Raw genomic sequence first — 18,464 nt, 5'->3', positions numbered from 1 at the left:
GATTTTACCGCTGTGTGCTCCCAGTGCATAGCTGTATTTATTACTCTTAAGAAAGAGCTAATTATTGGTGACTAGTGTCCATCTTGCCTACTTCAAAGCTAATTTTCAAGTGATAATTTGTCTTCCCAGTTCTCTCAGCTGTGTCTGTTTACTTCCACTGCCTCCTAGTTTTGTGATGAACAGATCACAAACCTGATCCAGCTAAAAACGAATCTAGCAAAATGTAACAAGAAATAGTTTTTACACTACTGCGAAAGTTACCACTTGGATTTGTGTCCTAGCATTGTGATTGCTATCAATAAAGCATGCTGAAGCACAAAGGAAAAATAGGCCCACTCTTTTGGATGACTTAAAGTTTAGACAACCTGATTTTTTTCATTGCAGCTGTGGTTTTGCAGCGCTGCCTTTCAGGTCTGGAAACTAAAGGGTAATATAGACTTTCTTGTCTTTTTTTCAAAGTTAAAGCTTTATTTTGTGACCAGTCTCTTCTTGAATATGGAGAACACCAGCGTGCGAACAGAAATCCATAAAATTTATGAGAATTTGCATTACAAATTGTCAGAATAAGAACAGATTTGATAGTGAAAGATAAGTATAGTCTGTAGATCATATAAGTGGGAGCTCTTTTGGTCAATTGAATACATGATTATATATAATTATGTACTGAAAAGTGGAAGTTAACTAGCTGCACAAGTTATCTCTGTAATGGTATAGTGGGTGGGAGAAGTTCAATGCAGGAGGAGGAAACAGTTGACTAACTGAAGTCCCTGCTCTAAGTCCAGTCGCAAGATTTCAATAGTGGTGAAAAAGCAGCAATGCAGTTGATTCACTAAGTGCTTAATGTACCTTGTGTATCTAGAAGTATCATCTTCTATATAGATTTTTAAATTATCTTCAAAAACCTTTCATTTTTTACTTCATTGCTTAGCTAGCATCCTGCTAGATAGCCATGTAGTCCACAGCAAGCTTTTATACAGTAAAGACTGATATTATGTTTAATAATGTAATGTAAAGCTGTAAAACAGCTAATGAAATAAAACCATTCTAATCTTCTGAATTATATAAACTACAGTATTTCAGTGCCTATATAGTCTGTGAAGAGTAAATATGCAAAATTTAATACATGTCTTGGTAAATAGAGCTTAAGATGTTACACAGGAGGTTTGGGAGTTTCCAATATTTTTTCGTTATTCAGTAGATTCATTGATTTTTTAAAATCTTTTTTTCCCCTCTAGGGAGTACATATGCTTTGTTTTTAATAAGATTCTGCTTATCCATCTTGCTACACTGTTAAATTTGATTTATTTAGGTGGAATTATACAAACTTTTGTATTATTTTGTACATTCAGTATGTCAGCTTGTATTCATATGTCCCAGTTTACAAACATTTTGTCAACCATTGCAATATTTAGTATTTAGTGCTTTTTTTTTTCTTCTTTAAAGTAAAACTCTAGGAGTTATGTAATACCTGAAAATCTTGGCTTTCACCTCAAAGATAGCAAGACTGGCTTGCTAAGCTGGGGAGATGAAATGAAAGTAAATCTGGATGATATGAGTTGTAAGAGTTCTAAAAATAAATGCAAGGTTCCCGAAGTATTTTCTGCCTAAATTTCATATGAGAGTTTTACACCTTGTGACTCTCTAATATGTAACCTACAAATTCAGGCATTTGGCTATATAGAAGTGGCACAAGAACAGTTCCCAGAGCTTTTATGTTGAGAAAGAAGAATGTATTTAGGTATTGACTAATCTCTACAGAGTATAGATTTGGAGTACCTCTTCAAGGCAAATATAGTTTATAGTCTTACTTAGATGTTATTGAAGTTTATCCTTCTATCTAGATACGAGATTCTTCTAAGCCTGGATATACTTTCTAACCTATGCCAGCAGCCTGCTGTGGGCTAGACATACCTTTCATTCATGCTGGTTGCCTAGTAGTAGTACTGGTAGTGCTCGTCGGAGTGGACCAGAGTAAGTAATTTATGGGTTGACTTCCAATGCCCTCCTGCAGTTCCTCTTCCATCTTGGCCAGAAGTCCAGATGACCTCCCCATGTATTTCCATATAGGGAATAATAGGGATAAGTCATACTGTTCTGCAGCACTAAGGGTAAGGAAGGCTTGTGTCTCTGGAAATCTCAGAAACAGACGGGGTGCCAGCCTCAGCTGCACCATGAATAAGCTATAGTTTTTCAGTGCAAATCAGGTTAGCTTGCAATGAAAGTGTATCTTTACATGCTTGATGACTCTTTCAGGAAGCCCCAGAGCTATAGAGAAATACGCATTTGCTTTTACACTCTATGTATGTGAGGTATGGAATCACTTGTGTTTGTGTATGTGTTTCATGTGAGGCTGGAATTTGAAATGAAAAGTAGTTTGGGTTCCATTCATCCTGCCTCAGATGGCAGTTTCAAGGAGAGGTGTGTGTTGGGGGGGGCTGTTAAAAAATAGTTATCCTTCTATTTCTTGAGGAAACAGACCCAGGACCAAGAGAGACTGAGAAGATGCATTTACTTGGCAAGTTGCCTCTTGTTGCATGCTAACTGACACAGGGGAAGAAACTTGCTTATCTAACTTAAGTTAGAAAGAAATGGGAAAACAACCATGCAAAGCAAAAATCCTACAGGAAATTCTCTTCTTCAGACTATGTGTGCGTGCGTGTGTGCATCTTACATGCAGGAAGACATTTCCTGATCTGAGGCCATGGGAGATAGTACGATGACCATCACATTGCATATTCTCTTAACAGGGTGTCCTGGTTTTAGCTGGAATAGAGTTAATTTTCTTCCTAGTAGCTGGTACAGTGTTGTGTTTTGGATTTAGTATGATAAATCTGTATGCAGCTGAAGAGAGAGTTTCTGCTAAGACAGAATGGGGGCTATTGGAAAGAACTCTTACTGCTTTCTCTGGGTTTTCAATAGGCTTTTTGAAATAGGTTCTTGCTATGAAGGGCCTTGCCAGAGCATGTACCATGCAGTAATTTTACAAACTCTCACGTGACTCTCTTATGCTAGCAACTGAAAGATCTTCATAAACAGCAAATACCAGAAACATCAAAAAAAAGATGGAGGACTAGATGTGGGAGTATTTGTGCCAATGTGGGAATGATGGTTGGCATTTTTTCCTTTAGCAACATATTTTCCATGCTGTATCTCAGCAAATCTGTTCTCTGGGCACTGGTTGTATACTTTCTGCCTAGAGGGCTTTCAAAATTAAGTAAAAACAAACAGAAAATGGCATAATCTCAAGGGTTTCTCCCCTCCACAATGTTTTACTGTGAAAGAAAAGACAGCAGCAGTTTGTGTCTTGGCATGAAGTAGATGCCACTTCAAAGCTCCACTGCAAGAGTATATGCAGACAGGGAGCAGAAGGCATTTTTAGCTCTTACTAGGTCAGAGAAGAATTAAAAATCTGAATTCTCTCAAGCTTCTCTTGGAAGAGTAAAACTAAAGACTGGAGAATATCCAGAATCTCACAGCACTCTGAGTCAGAGAATGGGTTTTAAGACTGTCTGAGGTTTGTAGCTGCTGAATATCACTAAGCAGTCTCCTTTGAGGGGATAGGGAGGAAGGGATGGAAACTGCTGTTTGAGGTAAACTTTTCTTATGATTAGTGTTACTATTATTTGTATTGGGCTAAAAATGCAAGTCTTTGTGGGATCCCTTGGACGATTAAGATGTACTCAAGTAAATGAGGGCTGCATACAGTGTGGTAAATTCACATACTTTCTGACAGTTACACCTGAAGTCAGGGCAAGTTTTCTTTTGACTGCAGTAGGGGAAGGATTTTGACATGGGATTTTTTGACTCTGCTGGAGCATGATGGTTGAGAGTGGAGCCCACCTCACCTCAGCCTTCCTCAGCAGGCAAGGACTTATGAACAATTACACTCGGGGTCAGGACTGACTTGTTTGTGTGGTTGCCCTCGATACATACATGTATACAGATGGAGAAATTGTTATTTCCATTTTATTATTGCATAATGTGATAAACAATATTTTGCTGTTAATGTTGAAAAGTTACATATATTCACACTTTTATATATATACACATATATATCTATATATAATATATGTCACGGATATATGTTAAGGTATTTATATTCACAGATATATATAGACACACACATTATTATATACACATATGACAGAAAAGATCTGTAGTAATAACATCAGGTGCTTGCTCAGCTTAAGAGTGTCCACCTGATGGTGGTACAGCTAACAGTATTTATCATACATGTGTTCCAGGATAGTACTAGTCATCTGCTCCTGAGTGAGGAATAGGTAATAACTTGTAAGATCAGAGATTACAAAAACGATGATCAGCAGGAATAGAGAGATGAAGGTCTGCTTATGGGAGAAGCAAATGGCTAGCCTATTGTGGCAAGTTCTGCTAGAAGAAGAAGGAAAAGATGAGAGGTAGGTCTGAGAACTAAAGATAAGAACTTTAAACTCCTTCAAGTGAAGGAGAGGGACCCAGATGATGAAGTGATGATAGAGGTGGTGAGAGGAGGGAGCATGCCAAACAGAACAGTGGTGGAAACGCCAAACTACAGTCTTCTCCCTGTACTGAACTCAGGAGATTGAACTATTTCTAAGGTGTCAAGTATACATAGATGATAACTGTTTCTACAGTTGTCTAAGCCAGTAGCTCAGCAGCAGATGGCCAATACTCATAGCGTCGCTTCTGGTGATTGTTTTGAACCGTAAGTAGGCAATTCAACTGGAATTCCTGTGCTTTAGGTTGGTTGGTTGGTTGTTTTATCACAATTTTAATGTAGGAAATTACACCTGGAAGAGTGCTTCAAACACTTGACAAATGTCAGCATGTTTGATAATAGGGCTTTATCTTTCTATGCCATAAGTTGCATATCAATATAGTGATGATAACACCTTTGCATCTCACATGGGCATCAAGAAGATGAATACATTGTCTTTGGTTCACTCAGTTGTTGGGGTGACATGGGAAAAGTGGGAGGTTTCTGTTCAAATTAAGGCGTAGATTGTTCCTTAGAAGAGGTCTGGGCCATAGATTGAAAGGTAATGTTAAAAATTTAGGCAAAGAAACAGTTCATTGAAACAGTGCAGTCTATATCCTAAATGAGGCAAGGATGGCAAAGGTAAAATAAATAGCAAGCAAATAAAAGGTGTAGCATTTGCACACCCATCAACCTTTTGTTCAAACATTTCCTGACTTCTGCATGCTTGACTTTATAACTCTCTTCTTTTGAGAGTTTACTGAAACATAACAGTAGTCAAATGTGGTTAGCTCAGCTGAGTAGTTTGAGACCCTTAAAGCTCAGTACAGTTGGGCTGTGATAATCAGAATACTTGACTGTGTAAATGTGAAATGTATTGTATAGTTAAAAGTCTGTAATAAGCAGTAACTTACAATGATGAGTCCATGCTGGCTAAATAGCTAATAGGTTTGTAAGTAGACAGGCTACTCATTCCTCTTATACAAGAGGACATATTTTTGGTCACTTTGATTTACATTAAAATTCTGCCTTTTTCTTTGTAGGAATTAAAATTATGATACTCATAGTGAATTCTAGCATGATTTCTGATGTTCTTTCCGTAGGCCAAATAGTATTTTAAATAAATTATCTTTTCACGCTGAATTAACTGAGCTTAATCAGTTTAAATAAAACCCCCACTCATGGCTAGCATTTTAGATGGTGAAGGATTGGGGCTTAAGCTTCTTATCTGTTCATAAATTTTCTAATCTGTGAAATGGAGACAGTTATGTCTAAGGGATGTTATGAAACCTATGTAATGTTAATAAAATGCTTTGAGGTCTTCCAGTAAACGTGTAAGGAGTTAATGTCTTTTAATGCCAATTGACATTTTCCATGATAATTAATTCGATACAGATACAGTTGTTAATTCACTGTTGTAGAACTGAAAAAAATATATCATCCTGAAAACTAGAGAGAGACATTGATGGGGTGTCTGATTCAATGTTCTTGAACTTGATGGAAAGAGCATCATGGTTTTCAAGTGGTATGGGATTAAGTCCCACAAATAAATATATGAGATACCATCTCATTTCACTGTCCCCAAGAAAACAGATGTAAAAAGGAAGCAGAGAGGAAAAATAGTAGAAAGTAAGTAAAACTTGTAAAGCTGAAATAATAATAAGCTAATATTCATATTGCTAGCAACAAAACAGGTATAAACTATGTGTGTAATGTGTTCATCCTAGGGGTCTATGTCAAAGGAGATTTCACTCTGCTCATAAATACGCCTGCTTTCAAGACCCTCCATCTGCGCCTGCCCACATAGTCCTCTGAGTTCATGGCCCCCCATCTCTTTTAAAGCAGTCTTTGTGGGACTGAGTGTTCACCTATGTGAAGAACTCCTGGCAAGTATAGGGCATGCTCCTGTGCTATGTTTGCCATGCCCATGTGTGACACGCACTTGCAAGGCATATACCTTAAAAAATAATTGGGGAAAAACTGGAAGAATTTTTCCTGAGTGATTAGGATTGGGACCCAAGTCTAACTTGATCTGAGTTTGGCGACCACACTGTCCCCAAGGAGGCTGGCTTATATTGAGAGTCTGCAGCCTCACTCACAAGCTCCTTTATGTTGTCAGACATGATTCAACTGCCGCGAAGGTTTGACCTTTAACATACAGATCCCAAAAAGTACCTGGGTATATAAACGCAGACTGAATGCAAACTTACATGTTCTTGAGTCGATACTGTTTGCATTCACGAGCTGTTGGTCTCACAGGGTAGCTTGAACTGGGCTGATCAAAAAAGGCTACTGGCCCCAGTTCTGCCAGGATTTCGTGTTATTTTGGCAGGGAAGTGCATCCCGTGTGGAGCAGTCACTGAATCCGTGAGCTTTGCCGTGTGAGAAATAAACTCTAAATTTGAGAAGCACAGAATCTGCTTCATCTTCTGTTCAACAGTACACTTCCTTGGTGGAGAAGGGGAGCAGGAAGCTGTGAACAGTGATGCCTTCAGGAATCTGAGGTCAGCCAGCCTGGTTGTGAGTCAGAGCAAGTGAGATTGACAATACTTCTTGCAGTATTTAATCTGCGTACAGCAATTAGGCTGGCCCTAGAGAGTAATTGGATTACCAGAGTGTTTGAATTAGTTGATGAGATAAATAACCTTATCCCATAGCATTAATAAGATGAAGTCCTGCACAGCTGAAGCTTTGCCACATGCCCTCAGCTTGAGCTCCAAATGTCACTTGGGTTTTGATGTCCATATGTAAACAGAATCAGGATGAGAGATTAACTTTTCTTAACAGTGAAGACAGGATTTTACAAGTGATGCTCACATTTTATGCGCTGTGCATCATGGTTACACAGATCATGGCCTCCCAGATCACTGACCAAAATTGTATGGGTTTGGGGGCAGGGTGCAGTGGGGAGCTATTCTGTTTTGCCATCTGTAAATGCTTTTCCCTATAAAACTATTTAGCATTTTTCCCATGGGAAATAAACATAATAATTAAAATGCTTCGTATCGCAGTCCTTTTTTTGTGTGTTGTATGCTGCTTTTTTTTTTAACCTAAAAACAGGATGCTGTATTTTTTTCCATGAAAGCTAACCAGCCTGGATGAGGATGTTATGTCCTTTTAGAACACAACTTTCTAGCTTCTGTTTAAGGTTGCTTTTTTTCCCTTTAGAGCAGTTTGCATATCACAAAGGCTACTCTGCGAGTTGCTTGCTCTGAGCAGGATTTGTCTCTCTCAACTCAAAACATGTACAAAGCAGATGGAGGTATCTCCAGCTGAGCTAGTCAACGCAGTCAGTGAGGAGGAAGTGCTTTTAAGTGTTAAATGTCTGTGCAACGATGAATTCAATTTCACTCTGGAGGTGCCTTTTTCCATTGACAGTAAAAGAAGCCTCATGGAATCTCACTCAGCTGAAGATACTGGATCGTATGAATCCCCACTGTCTGTGCCTGAAATTGTAGGACAATATTTTCAGAGACCATCCATGAAAACCCAGACCACTTCCTGCAGAATCAGCGGAGACAAGATTTCTCAGGGTTTCTATAAAATTGAAATTTTTTTCTACATTTTTCACAAGCATTGGCAGCACAAGAATAAATCTATTCTTAACTGTGCTTTTTCTTTAGTGTTGGAAAGGAAGATTTCGACAAGACAAAGCAGAGAGGAGCTGATAAGAAGGGGAGTGCTGAAGGAAATGCCCGAGCAAGGTGATAACATGTTAACTAGAATTTAGCTCCTAAGTGCTAAACATGGATTATAAAGCCACTATTGCGTTGTTCCCATGTAGTATAAATAGGTACGAGGAGACAAAGCTGAGGAGTGAGAGTAATTTGGGTCAGCTGACAAAGAACTAAAGTGGGAGTTTTGTGTTCTGTAACTGCTCATGCCATAGGTACACCATCTGACTTCTGGTCATATTCTTAAGTATTTTGATGCTCCCTATAAGTAATGTGACTCCTATAGTTCCTACTTAATTTTTTGCTGGAATTTTTTTGAGTTATTTTTTGAGTCAAGGTTTCCTGTCTAAGGCAACTGGAATATAATATGAGACATTTTGACTGAAAAATTAGAGGCTTTGGCACCCCAAGCAAATCAATAGCATTTCAGGTATCTAAAAGTACCAGTGCTGGGATCATACAGATCCCACCACTATCAGATAGACCACATTCACAAATGGCAGAGACATAAAACTGTGGGCAAGACAGCACTTTTTCCAAAATGCTACGAGGTTTAGTAACTGTTATTAAGCAAAATTTGTGTTTCGAAAAGCATGAGTAAACCATGGTTAACATGTCTGTGCTACATCTGGTTATGATGCTAGTAGTATTCTTTCTAATATTCTTGATCTCCTATAAATCTAGATCAGATAAAAGTCAAGTGAGTAAAATAATCTTCTGTAGCTTAAAATAAACCATTTGTCATTTTATCAAGGAGTCTAAGAACTCCATGATTTCCAAAAATATTTTTCCTCTAGAAATGGTATTACTCCACCTGAGCTGAAGAATCATGAAAGTATCAATGTGTATTGTTCGTATCGTATGCATTGATATTTAGAAGTAAAGGGCTTGTTTGTTGACATGTGACATCGCTTGTCTTTACAGTGTTTTGCTAATTTCCAGACTGTGACTTTCAGCATAGCTGGCTTCTGAACTTGTCTCTGCCTCTGTCTTTGACTTATAACAAGACATGGGAACTTCCCATGCCTCAATTTGTCCATCTGTGAATTTGTTACGTATTTTGCTAAATGCTTTACTAGGGAGCTGCCTGACTTTGTCCATTAATGGCTGTAAATTGTCTTTAGGCTGCTGGGACTGTTAATGAAATGTGTTAACATTTCAGGTTAGTTACAAACAGACGGAACATAAATACTATCATTTGTGCTAAAAGAACGTGTGCTTTTACTGTCACTGTCTTTTGAAGAGAGTTTCATTCTTAAAAGGGATGGGGCTTTGGATCGCTTATGGAGATTGAGCAAAGGGTGTAAAGATGAACAATTTTCTCCCCTTCCTCCCATCTTAAGAAGGCCATCAGTCCAGTCTGTGTTGCCTTCATCATGTTGTGCTTCATGTCTGATGAAAATTATAATTTTTAAAGAATATAGGATTGGTTTGAAGATGCTAAAAATGGAGATATAAGGAAGATGGTGATTGGGCAGTGTGAAGGTAGTTAGAAGGAATTGCTATGGAGATGAAAGCTAAATGAGGAAATTACATGAAGTCGTGACATGTGAGAGGCAAGAAATGTGAAGAAGTGACCGTGTTTCTCATGGGATGAAGAAGGATAAAGTGGAAAGTGGCAAGTGCCACGTGGAGGCAGAAGGTGTTTGCAGAACCATGACATGAATTAAGAGGTGGGAATGCCACATGTGGAGGCAGAGGGGAAAGAATGGATTTATGAACATCTGTAAGAGAAGCTGAATAAACTGTGTGTTGCGATAGCGTAAGAAGGAAGCCTTGTGCAACTGTCAGCTGTAGTGAATGATGTGAGATTAAAAAGGCAGAACTTAGTTTTTACACGTCAAGTTGAAGTTAGTGTGTGGGTAAGAATGAAACTATCAGATCAGCTTAACCCATGGAGCACCCCAAGGTGGTAAGAGCGAGTCTGCATAATTGTTTTGAAACCAAGGAAGTGGCAAACATCCAGGTCTGATAGCACACAGCAAGGAAGAGGAGGAGAAGGAGAGAGTAGAGTTACCACAATTAATGAAGAATCAATGGGAGGAACCAGAAGAGACGCCAGGTAGATTTGCATAATTTTTGGATGGACAGCAAGAGAACCCTGCAGAAAGAAAGCAATCATCTATGTGAACTGCAGGTGGTGTGAGCAACATAAGGATAACAAGCCTTAGAAGTGACCAGAGAAGAAAATCAGCAGCAATTTTAAAATGCATAGTACAGAGAACAGAAATCAGTAAATAAGGAAGAGAGAAAGCTGTAAGCCAAGAAGAGTATGTAGCATCTTTCAGGAATATAGAGACAAATAGGGAAGAGGAAAAAGGTTTTTTCAGGATTAAAAAAAAAAGCTCAGAGCTGAGGTACTCTGGGTAAGTGAGTAAATTATCATCAGAGCTGGGAAAGTATTTGATTTGCAGAATTAATAATGACACGATACATGATACAGGAGGATTTCACCTTGATTCTTAAGATTGGATAATGACTTTATGGCCTATTTTATTTATTAACTGGGCACTTCTGTCTGAATTCCTGGCTGATTTACCTACTGGGATGCGCCACAGTAGTCTTGCAACTATATGCCCCCTAATTGTCCAGATTTGTGGCGTGCTGGAACATGTTGCAGCTCTGTTGTGGTCCATGCACACATTTCTTTGATGCATAAACCAAGATGCAGGAAGGAAGGGAACGGCATGCTAATGTGTACAGACACGAAGCTGGACCTGAAAACCCGTGTGCAGTTCCAGGCCCACCGCTACAGAGGTGTCCACCCAAAGAATGTGGAAGCCTATAGAGTTCCTTTACAGAGTTACTTTTCAGAGCAGATCTGCAGCCTGATGTTTCGCATTTCAGTAAGTACTTCTGCTTTGCTTCCTTGGAAACTTGAAAGCGCAGGGATGCTGTGTGTTGTCAATGGGTGCTAAGGAAGCAGTTACACTAGGCAATAGCTTTTTAATTTCGATTTCAGATGGTGATGTAACAGTAAATTTTGAAACTTCAAATGGACATACCATAGCCGTTGGTGAAGAAACCATACAGGAAGAAAATGTGGTAAAAGCTGGAGATAATGGTACTTTATCAGAGAAAGCATCAGCATTGGAAGGAAAAAAAGAAGATCAAAAAGGTAAATGAACACATTCTTCACAAACTGTTTTTTGCCTTCTAAAAATATTAACATGTTCTTCCATTAGCACCAATACATGCTGTGAGTTCTGTTCTGCCACAAGGATGCCAGCAGAACCTGCCGAGAAGATAAGACTTGTGAAACATCACTGTTTCGTCACTGGTAGGCGTGCCTTTTACTGTGGATATAGTAAGGTCATAAAGAGAAACATGGTCTGAGCATGAAAATGCATGCAGGGATGCTCGATTTCTCAATTCAATGTGAGTCTTTCCATGTAGCCATGAGCAAGCTTTGGTTTCAGGTTTTCCTTATGTAAAAGAAAGCACTAAGTGCATATGCATCACCTTGCAATATCATTGTAGAAGTGGCTCATGGGTTGAATGTTCAAAAGTGTTTAAGCAACTTAAAAACATGTACCATTTTGAAAGTAAATTCAGCAACTCATTCCTATTGGTTTTCATTAAATCTTAAACACTTGCAGTCCTGCTCTCCAAAAATATTCAAGGGGCTATATCACTACTGCAAACTGAACCTAGGTCATTTATGGAAAATGTACTTTGTGACTGTAGGGTTTTCTGTAGGTGAATTGCAATAAATACTGCTAAATATTTATCAGTCCCAGAGTCCATATTAATTTTGTTACCTTTACTGGGAACTACCTTGGTAACAAGAGTTTGACCGAGTAACAGAAAAGTAAAGATTAGTGTGGAATCACAGGATTTAGGCCACTTTTATTTTCTCTCTCTAGCATCTTGAATAATGCACCGCTTTTCCCTGTCAAAAAGCGTTCTTAAATACTACTCCATTTATTGGATTTTCCTAGAGGAAAGAGCAAGGATATAAAAGATCAAGAACTTCATGGCTGGCTGTTAGACCGAGCAGTCTTTCCAATGTCTCCTAGTAACCTCTACCTAGTGATGAATGAGCCTCTGGAGGTTGAGACCGTCAGTTCGGCTAACACAAAAGTTTGAATTCTTCTCTGAGCTATGTAAATCACTTGACTATGTAAAAAGTGGCTGGATGTCCAAGGAGAACTGCCTTTCTTATGAGATTTCTAGTACTTCCTGTCTCCCAACAAGACAGAAGTACAAGATTAGCATTTTTCATGATATTTAAATACATCTATTTTTTGGTGCCAACTAGAACCAGATGTGTATTGGGTCAGGGGAAGAGAGTTATAAAAGCCATGGAAAACTCCTTCAAAATGGTTCAGGTTAACTTTAGGGTTAGATCAGACCATTTATTATTTTATACATCCCTAAATATGGGCTTTTGGAACTGTCAGATCCTGAAACGTTTTCCTAAGGTACAGGTTTTTTTAGAAATAGGTGTTTCTAACTATGTTGAAATCCCCTCCAGCTGACTTTGCAAAATGTAGAACTCCAATGAAGCAGGAAAGGTTCAATATCTATTTCAAACACATTATTACACTCTGCACTTCCTATATGTTTTGTTGACCTTACAGGGAGAAACTGAAGTATATATAGAGGAGGGAGAAGGAAAACAAAAAATGAGCATCTTGTTATTCTAGGCTTTATAGAATGTCAAGATGACCATATAGAAGATGCAAAACACTTCAGATATCCTTTCCTCTTACATCTAAACATGAAGTTCTTCTATGTGTAAATATTGTGAGTCCCCTGAAAAGGAACAAGATAGATTTATTGCAGTGTAAGGATCAGTTACACACATCAGCAATGGTGAAAATCCAGCACAACTCACTGGATAGTCATTGATAGTGAATACACTTCAGTTATTCTTTACTTTATAGCGCATCAAGCAGGAAGGTGAGATAGTCTGTTGAACTCAGGAGAAGAGTAATGCCCACTGCATCTCACAGATGCATCTCACCTAACAGATTAATCCTCGGTGGTTTTTTATGGCAGATGGCAGTAAGTATGCATTACACCAACACCCGCTGGTAGAGCGAGGAATTAACAACCACTGAGTGGAGGTTTGCTGATGCTCACAGAGCATCAAAATCAGAGCTGGAGCAGGTATACTTAGCTCACTGCCTTCTGCTCAGACCACAAAACATGCTGGTGCTTCAGATCACAACCCTCTGTCATGAGAATGGGGATAGGTAGAGTGAATACTAGCTGGACAATCAGAAGTAATGGATGCAAGGATTTCATCTTTAGCGAGGGTGATGTCAGGCTTTTTAGAGTCAAGAACTCCTACGTGTAAATCTTGAAGTAAGTTATATACGCTTTCCATGTTTATAAGACCTGCAGACAGGATTAATTCTTGCTGTTTAGTAACACGTTGTGCTGCAATTCCAACTCCAGCTGAATCAAAACGTTCTAAAAAATGCATCTCAGCCCCTGAAAGTTATGAGGTTATTTTAAAATGCTTTAATGAAATGGTGGTGGTCTTCAGTTGCTCTCTTGTTCAAATGGGTCTTGAAAATTGCCTTCTCATATAAATACGATGATGACTGCTGGAGCTGGAAGTTTAAAAGAGCAAGTGATACAGTCACATTGTGGTAACATGGTGAGAGTTGGCAGCAATGCGCAGTAGAATGTGGAATATGTTAGGAGTTGTAAGAACTTAAAGGAAAAAAGTTGTTTCAGCATGAGCCACAGAAATATAGTATCAACAGGGCAAACAATAGGCTCGGCCATGCAATGTAAAATGAGTTAAGCAGAAGCAAATGAAGAAGAGGGCCCCTGAAAGCTGTTCCCTGTGCTGCCAGGCAGTTCCATAAACCATGTACCCATCTGCTGCCTGTCTGCTCACAGGTGCCTTTCATATTTAGTGCAAAAATTCCTTTTGGCAATTTAATAGTGTAACTGTTACAGTTTGTAGTAATGATGAGATGTCTGTCATCCAAGTGGGGTGTTTAAAAGGAATTTCTCCTTTATGGCAGGATAATAAGAAGCTGGTGACAATTTTACATAAAAAAGGTAATTGATGGATAAATCTTTGCAGATAAGAAATCAGAGAAATCTTTATCGTTGGTCATTTTTTCACATTATGTTTGTACTGGATTGAGTTCTGAATTCTTTTGTTTTGTTTTGTTTTAACTAAGAAAAGTCACTAGCATCTTTTGCAGAAAAGAGCTAAACTGTAGCCATTCTCTGTGAGCACCCTGGAAGGGATACAGAGCAGCAAGTAGACAGGCAGCATGTCAAAGTGCAGCCTGGTTGTCTGGGCAGCAGACCAAACTGTACCATCATGCCAGGGCTCCTGACCTGTGGTGTTTGTCTGCAGTAGCCCCAGCAGACCCCAGCACTCCAGGTTCCAAGTGAAGTATGAGCACTGCAAAGAGGATCCAGAAAGTCTCTCTGACTCCTGCCCCCTACAGCAGTGTTGAAGACCAAAAGCCACATCAGTAGAATAGGTGTCAAAATTGTCACTATTTGCCTCCCTAGGTATAGAGGTGGCATGCATGCTGCACACTGTAAAACCTCCTGGTACTGTGTCAGAGCTGCTTTCTTCCTTTCCACCCTCCCAGGATGTCTCTGGCTCACAGATGTACCAGAAAACCCTCAGTTTGTATCTGAGGTCAGTTTGTAAACTTAGTTCTTACTCTTTCTTATCATAGCAAGCCAAATCTTTTCATGATTGTGGTAGATACTTCCACATTTCATTGTTAGCTTGGGCTTGAAGCAGTGAAAGGCTTAGTAACCATTAGCAAGATACCACCTAGAAAAAAGTAACAAGAAGTTTCATTTTGCATACCATCAGGTAGATGCTACTCTGATAAATAGTTGCATTGCAGGAAGCCAGAGCTCCTTTGCAGGTGCCATGGGTGATGTGGGTGACATGGAGCATAAGCTTCTAAATCTTCCTATGTCATTTATAGCAGACTGATCCTCTCAAGTTTTCTCATGTCCTTCAGTGAAGGAAACAGTTTGTAGTCTTGTTTCCTAATAAGTTCATGGGATACATGCGCATCATATCTTTTCCCCATAGGAGAATGAAACTCTAATATGAGAGCTGGGAAAGGTTCCAGGTCTTAGTATGTTTGGTTCAGAGGTTCTTCCCTCTATGCTTTGTCCGTTCTCCCTTAAATCTGCCATTAAATTTAATCTTTTCTTTTTCTCATGGATAAGTGAAAAAAAAGAAGGTTGGAGGCACAAGCTGTGGTCTTATGAGCATGCCTTGTTGCTGACCAATGCTTTAGTTTGTCTGCTGAGGAATGCTCTTCAAAGTCAAATTTTCTAGGTTCTTTTCTCAGAGGTCTTTGCTTTATTTCCCCAAAGTGGAACAAAACCTGTTGAATTTAAGATAGTAACCCTCATCTTCCAGGATCTCAGACAAGAGCTTGCTTTCTCTCAGAAGGCTAATCCTGCAAACCACTGACTGAGACAAGGCAGACTTTCTTCCCTCTTTTGTGCCTAGCTGGCTTCCTATACTCCTGAACTCTGTAGATCATGAATATGAGCACCATACATAAAAGGGGAGGATTTTTTTGCCTGACTCCCAAAGAATCTCTCACTCCAGCTGAGTTATTTGCTGGCTAAAACCAGTTCTTCTAAGAATAGTATATCTTCGATTCATCACCTGAACTATGTAAATTAGGCTGAATCCAAATCTTCTTAAAAGGAAAGGTACTCTAGATAAAGCTGTATTTGGGCAGAGCCTGTCCACTAGGTCAGACAGTCTGGCTCGAGCCAGTAGGCTGACTTGAGAGGCATGGGCTTTCACTCACAAAAGTTGAGTGGCAGAGGAAAGCTCCTGATTTGTAAAGCTGCTATTTTTTTTTTTCTTTTATGGGAAAGATGTCCTAATGTGGCTCCAGAAGTAAGATTGTAGATGTGATTTTAATGAACTAACCATTGAATTATTTGAGCATATCTATACAGAAAGTATAAGGGAGTGTAGAAGCCTACATGCCTTTCACTTTCCAAGTCTCCCATAGACCAAGAAATGGTAAAAGTATGCAGCTGACAGTGAAGATTTTTCAGGTATTCTCTCTTGATTTAACAGTTTACTTTTTATGCAGAAGTTGGACATTTAGCAATGTAAAACGGCAGTCAGTGGGTTGGTGGGTTGGTTTTTTTTGTCTTGGAACCAGTGCAAAATATCTGAACGTGGTTGCTTTAGGTCAGGTGTTACGCCTGTCCCTTTCTCCCATCTCCTATCTCTGTTACAAGACCTCTTGCACATGGTGCTGTTGAAATCAGAGTAAGAAAGATCTGGAAGTCTGCTGACATATGGATCTACTCATCCATCTTCAAGAAAGATGAGTTCAAAACTGCAGAGATTGCTGCGAAGAACAGCGTGAGACAGCTGTTCTTGTTCAGCCTAGCAAAACGGAGCCTCAGAGAGTCTGAGTGCGTTTGATGAATGTAAGAAGTTGGTGTATAGCCAGGGGAGAGCATGGCTAAAGGACAATGCTGGCACAAGTAGAAAGGAGTAAACAATGACTTGAAATGCATTTAGACTAGAAATTAAAGGAAGCTTTCTAACCATTAGAATGGGTCTTTTCTTGAACATAATTTTAGTAGCAATAGCAGGAACGAAAAACGGAGCTGGTTAAATCTGAAGTTTATGAAAGGATTTGTATGAGTTGACCACCTGCATCAGCACAGTCAATGAGTCCAAAAAAGAGACAAAAGACACCTTGTCTTGCTCTGTGTCCCATGTTTCTGAATGACAGCTTCCTGGGTTTTGATTAATCAAAACACAGCTCTCTGCATAGGCTGGAAAGGAAACTCATGATTCTCAAACCTCTTACTGAGTTTCATATTGCAGGGAGTCATCCTGCAAAAGACAACAAATCATAGGTTACTTCCAACTTCCGTTTTACGTAGTGTTACTCCACTGAGTTGTGCTTGTCTTCCAGGAGAAGAGTGCTTTGCAGTTGATGTAAATTATATGCTTGTGCTGCAGCACTACTGGTTTTCTATGAGCTAGCTTCATGTCACTGCTCTAGCCATAGAAATAACAATGCTAGTACTGTACGACAAAATCCTGGGGTAGAAAAGCTTTGGCCTTTGGTTCCTTAGAAGAAAAAACTCTTGTATTCCACAATGCAGTCACGTATGGCTTCTGAAACTATGCTTAGGATTTGCACAGGTCCATTTGGTCTAGAGTTTGCAGAAGGTCCCACATTTAGCTTCCAGAATAATTCATCTGATTTTCCGATGTGTATGGCACACTGTCATCTCTCTGAAAGTCTTTGAGACTTGATGAGTCCCCTCAAGATAATCATTTAGGTGTTTACATGAGAACACAGCTTTCTTAAGGATCTGGCCCCAATCACAGTTTCTGGGAACAAGAAAATCTGGTCTCAGAGTGAGCTTTCTTGAAAATCTGGCCTTCAGAAAATTTATTCTAAACATAAACATGTTATTGATCCAAATGCTTAATGATACATTAGCATTTGCTTTGCTTTGCTATTTAAAGGGTAATTTATAGGCGGATTGCTTTTACAGCAGATGTCTTGATCAAGGCAGCAGTGAATAATAGATACTCCTATCTGATGGTCTTTTGGAGACCTTTTGTTAAAAGGTCAGTTCATGATGGACAGATGTCTACATTAAGAAAAACAACAGCAGTAAAAATACATTGCAGCTGGTACTGAGGTACCTGGGGTATTGGCTTGAACAAACAGATGGGTCTGAACTGATTCAGGTGCCTCCTTGTTTTGGCAAAAGATGCAAAAGAAAGAGCAGGCATGAAGAGCAAGGGTCTGTATTCAAGCAGACTCATGTTAGGGAGGTACAGTTACAACATAATTGTATCTCGAGCCATTTACAGACAGCAGACCATCCCTGTCACTGTGCAAGATCTAGCCATTGTTGATGTTATTTGTATTACTACAGTACTTATGTAAATAACAGGAGTTTATTGTAGTGTCTTACATAAATGCAGAAAACCTAAAAAGTTCTAATGGACTTGCAGTAAAAGAGAGGACACTCTGGTTAGGCACTGAAAAACAAGAGGGGACCAGACCAGAATAACAAGCACAATGCTGGCAGCCTAAAAATTCTCAGCTTTGGCATCACAGCAGAGGGGAATTTGAGGGAGGACAGTCAGTGAATGTTCACAAAGCCTGAGGGGCAGCAGAGGAAAAGCTGTGAGAAGCATCTGCTTCAAAACTTGCCATGTTATTGGCAAAAGCTGGTATAATGCACTGGTCAGGTAGGAACTGGAAATCTGTATCGCAAGAGTAAATGAGAAACAAAAGCTGGGGCAAGATCAGACTGACAATGAGGGGAGTCAAGTTTATGTCTGAGATAAAAAA

General features: G+C 39.3%; 1 protein-coding gene across 1 annotated transcript in view; it reads left to right on the top strand.

Annotated features, from left to right (window-relative positions):
* Positions 1-18,464, top strand: part of PHACTR2 (phosphatase and actin regulator 2) — a 134,354-nt gene that overhangs the window by 93,044 nt on the left and 22,846 nt on the right. Inside the window, exons 3-4 of the mRNA XM_086460439.1 lie at positions 8,098-8,178; positions 11,111-11,266. Coding sequence (XP_086316565.1) covers positions 8,098-8,178; positions 11,111-11,266 — 237 coding nt within the window. The remainder of the gene's footprint in view (positions 1-8,097; positions 8,179-11,110; positions 11,267-18,464) is intronic.

The sequence above is a fragment of the Leptosomus discolor genome, chromosome 2, assembly GCF_034619465.1.
Source record: "Leptosomus discolor isolate bLepDis1 chromosome 2, bLepDis1.hap2, whole genome shotgun sequence".
NCBI lineage: Eukaryota > Metazoa > Chordata > Aves > Leptosomiformes > Leptosomidae > Leptosomus > Leptosomus discolor.
The sequence above is the reverse complement of the archived record's forward strand: the minus strand, read 5'-3'. Positions and strand labels throughout refer to the sequence as shown.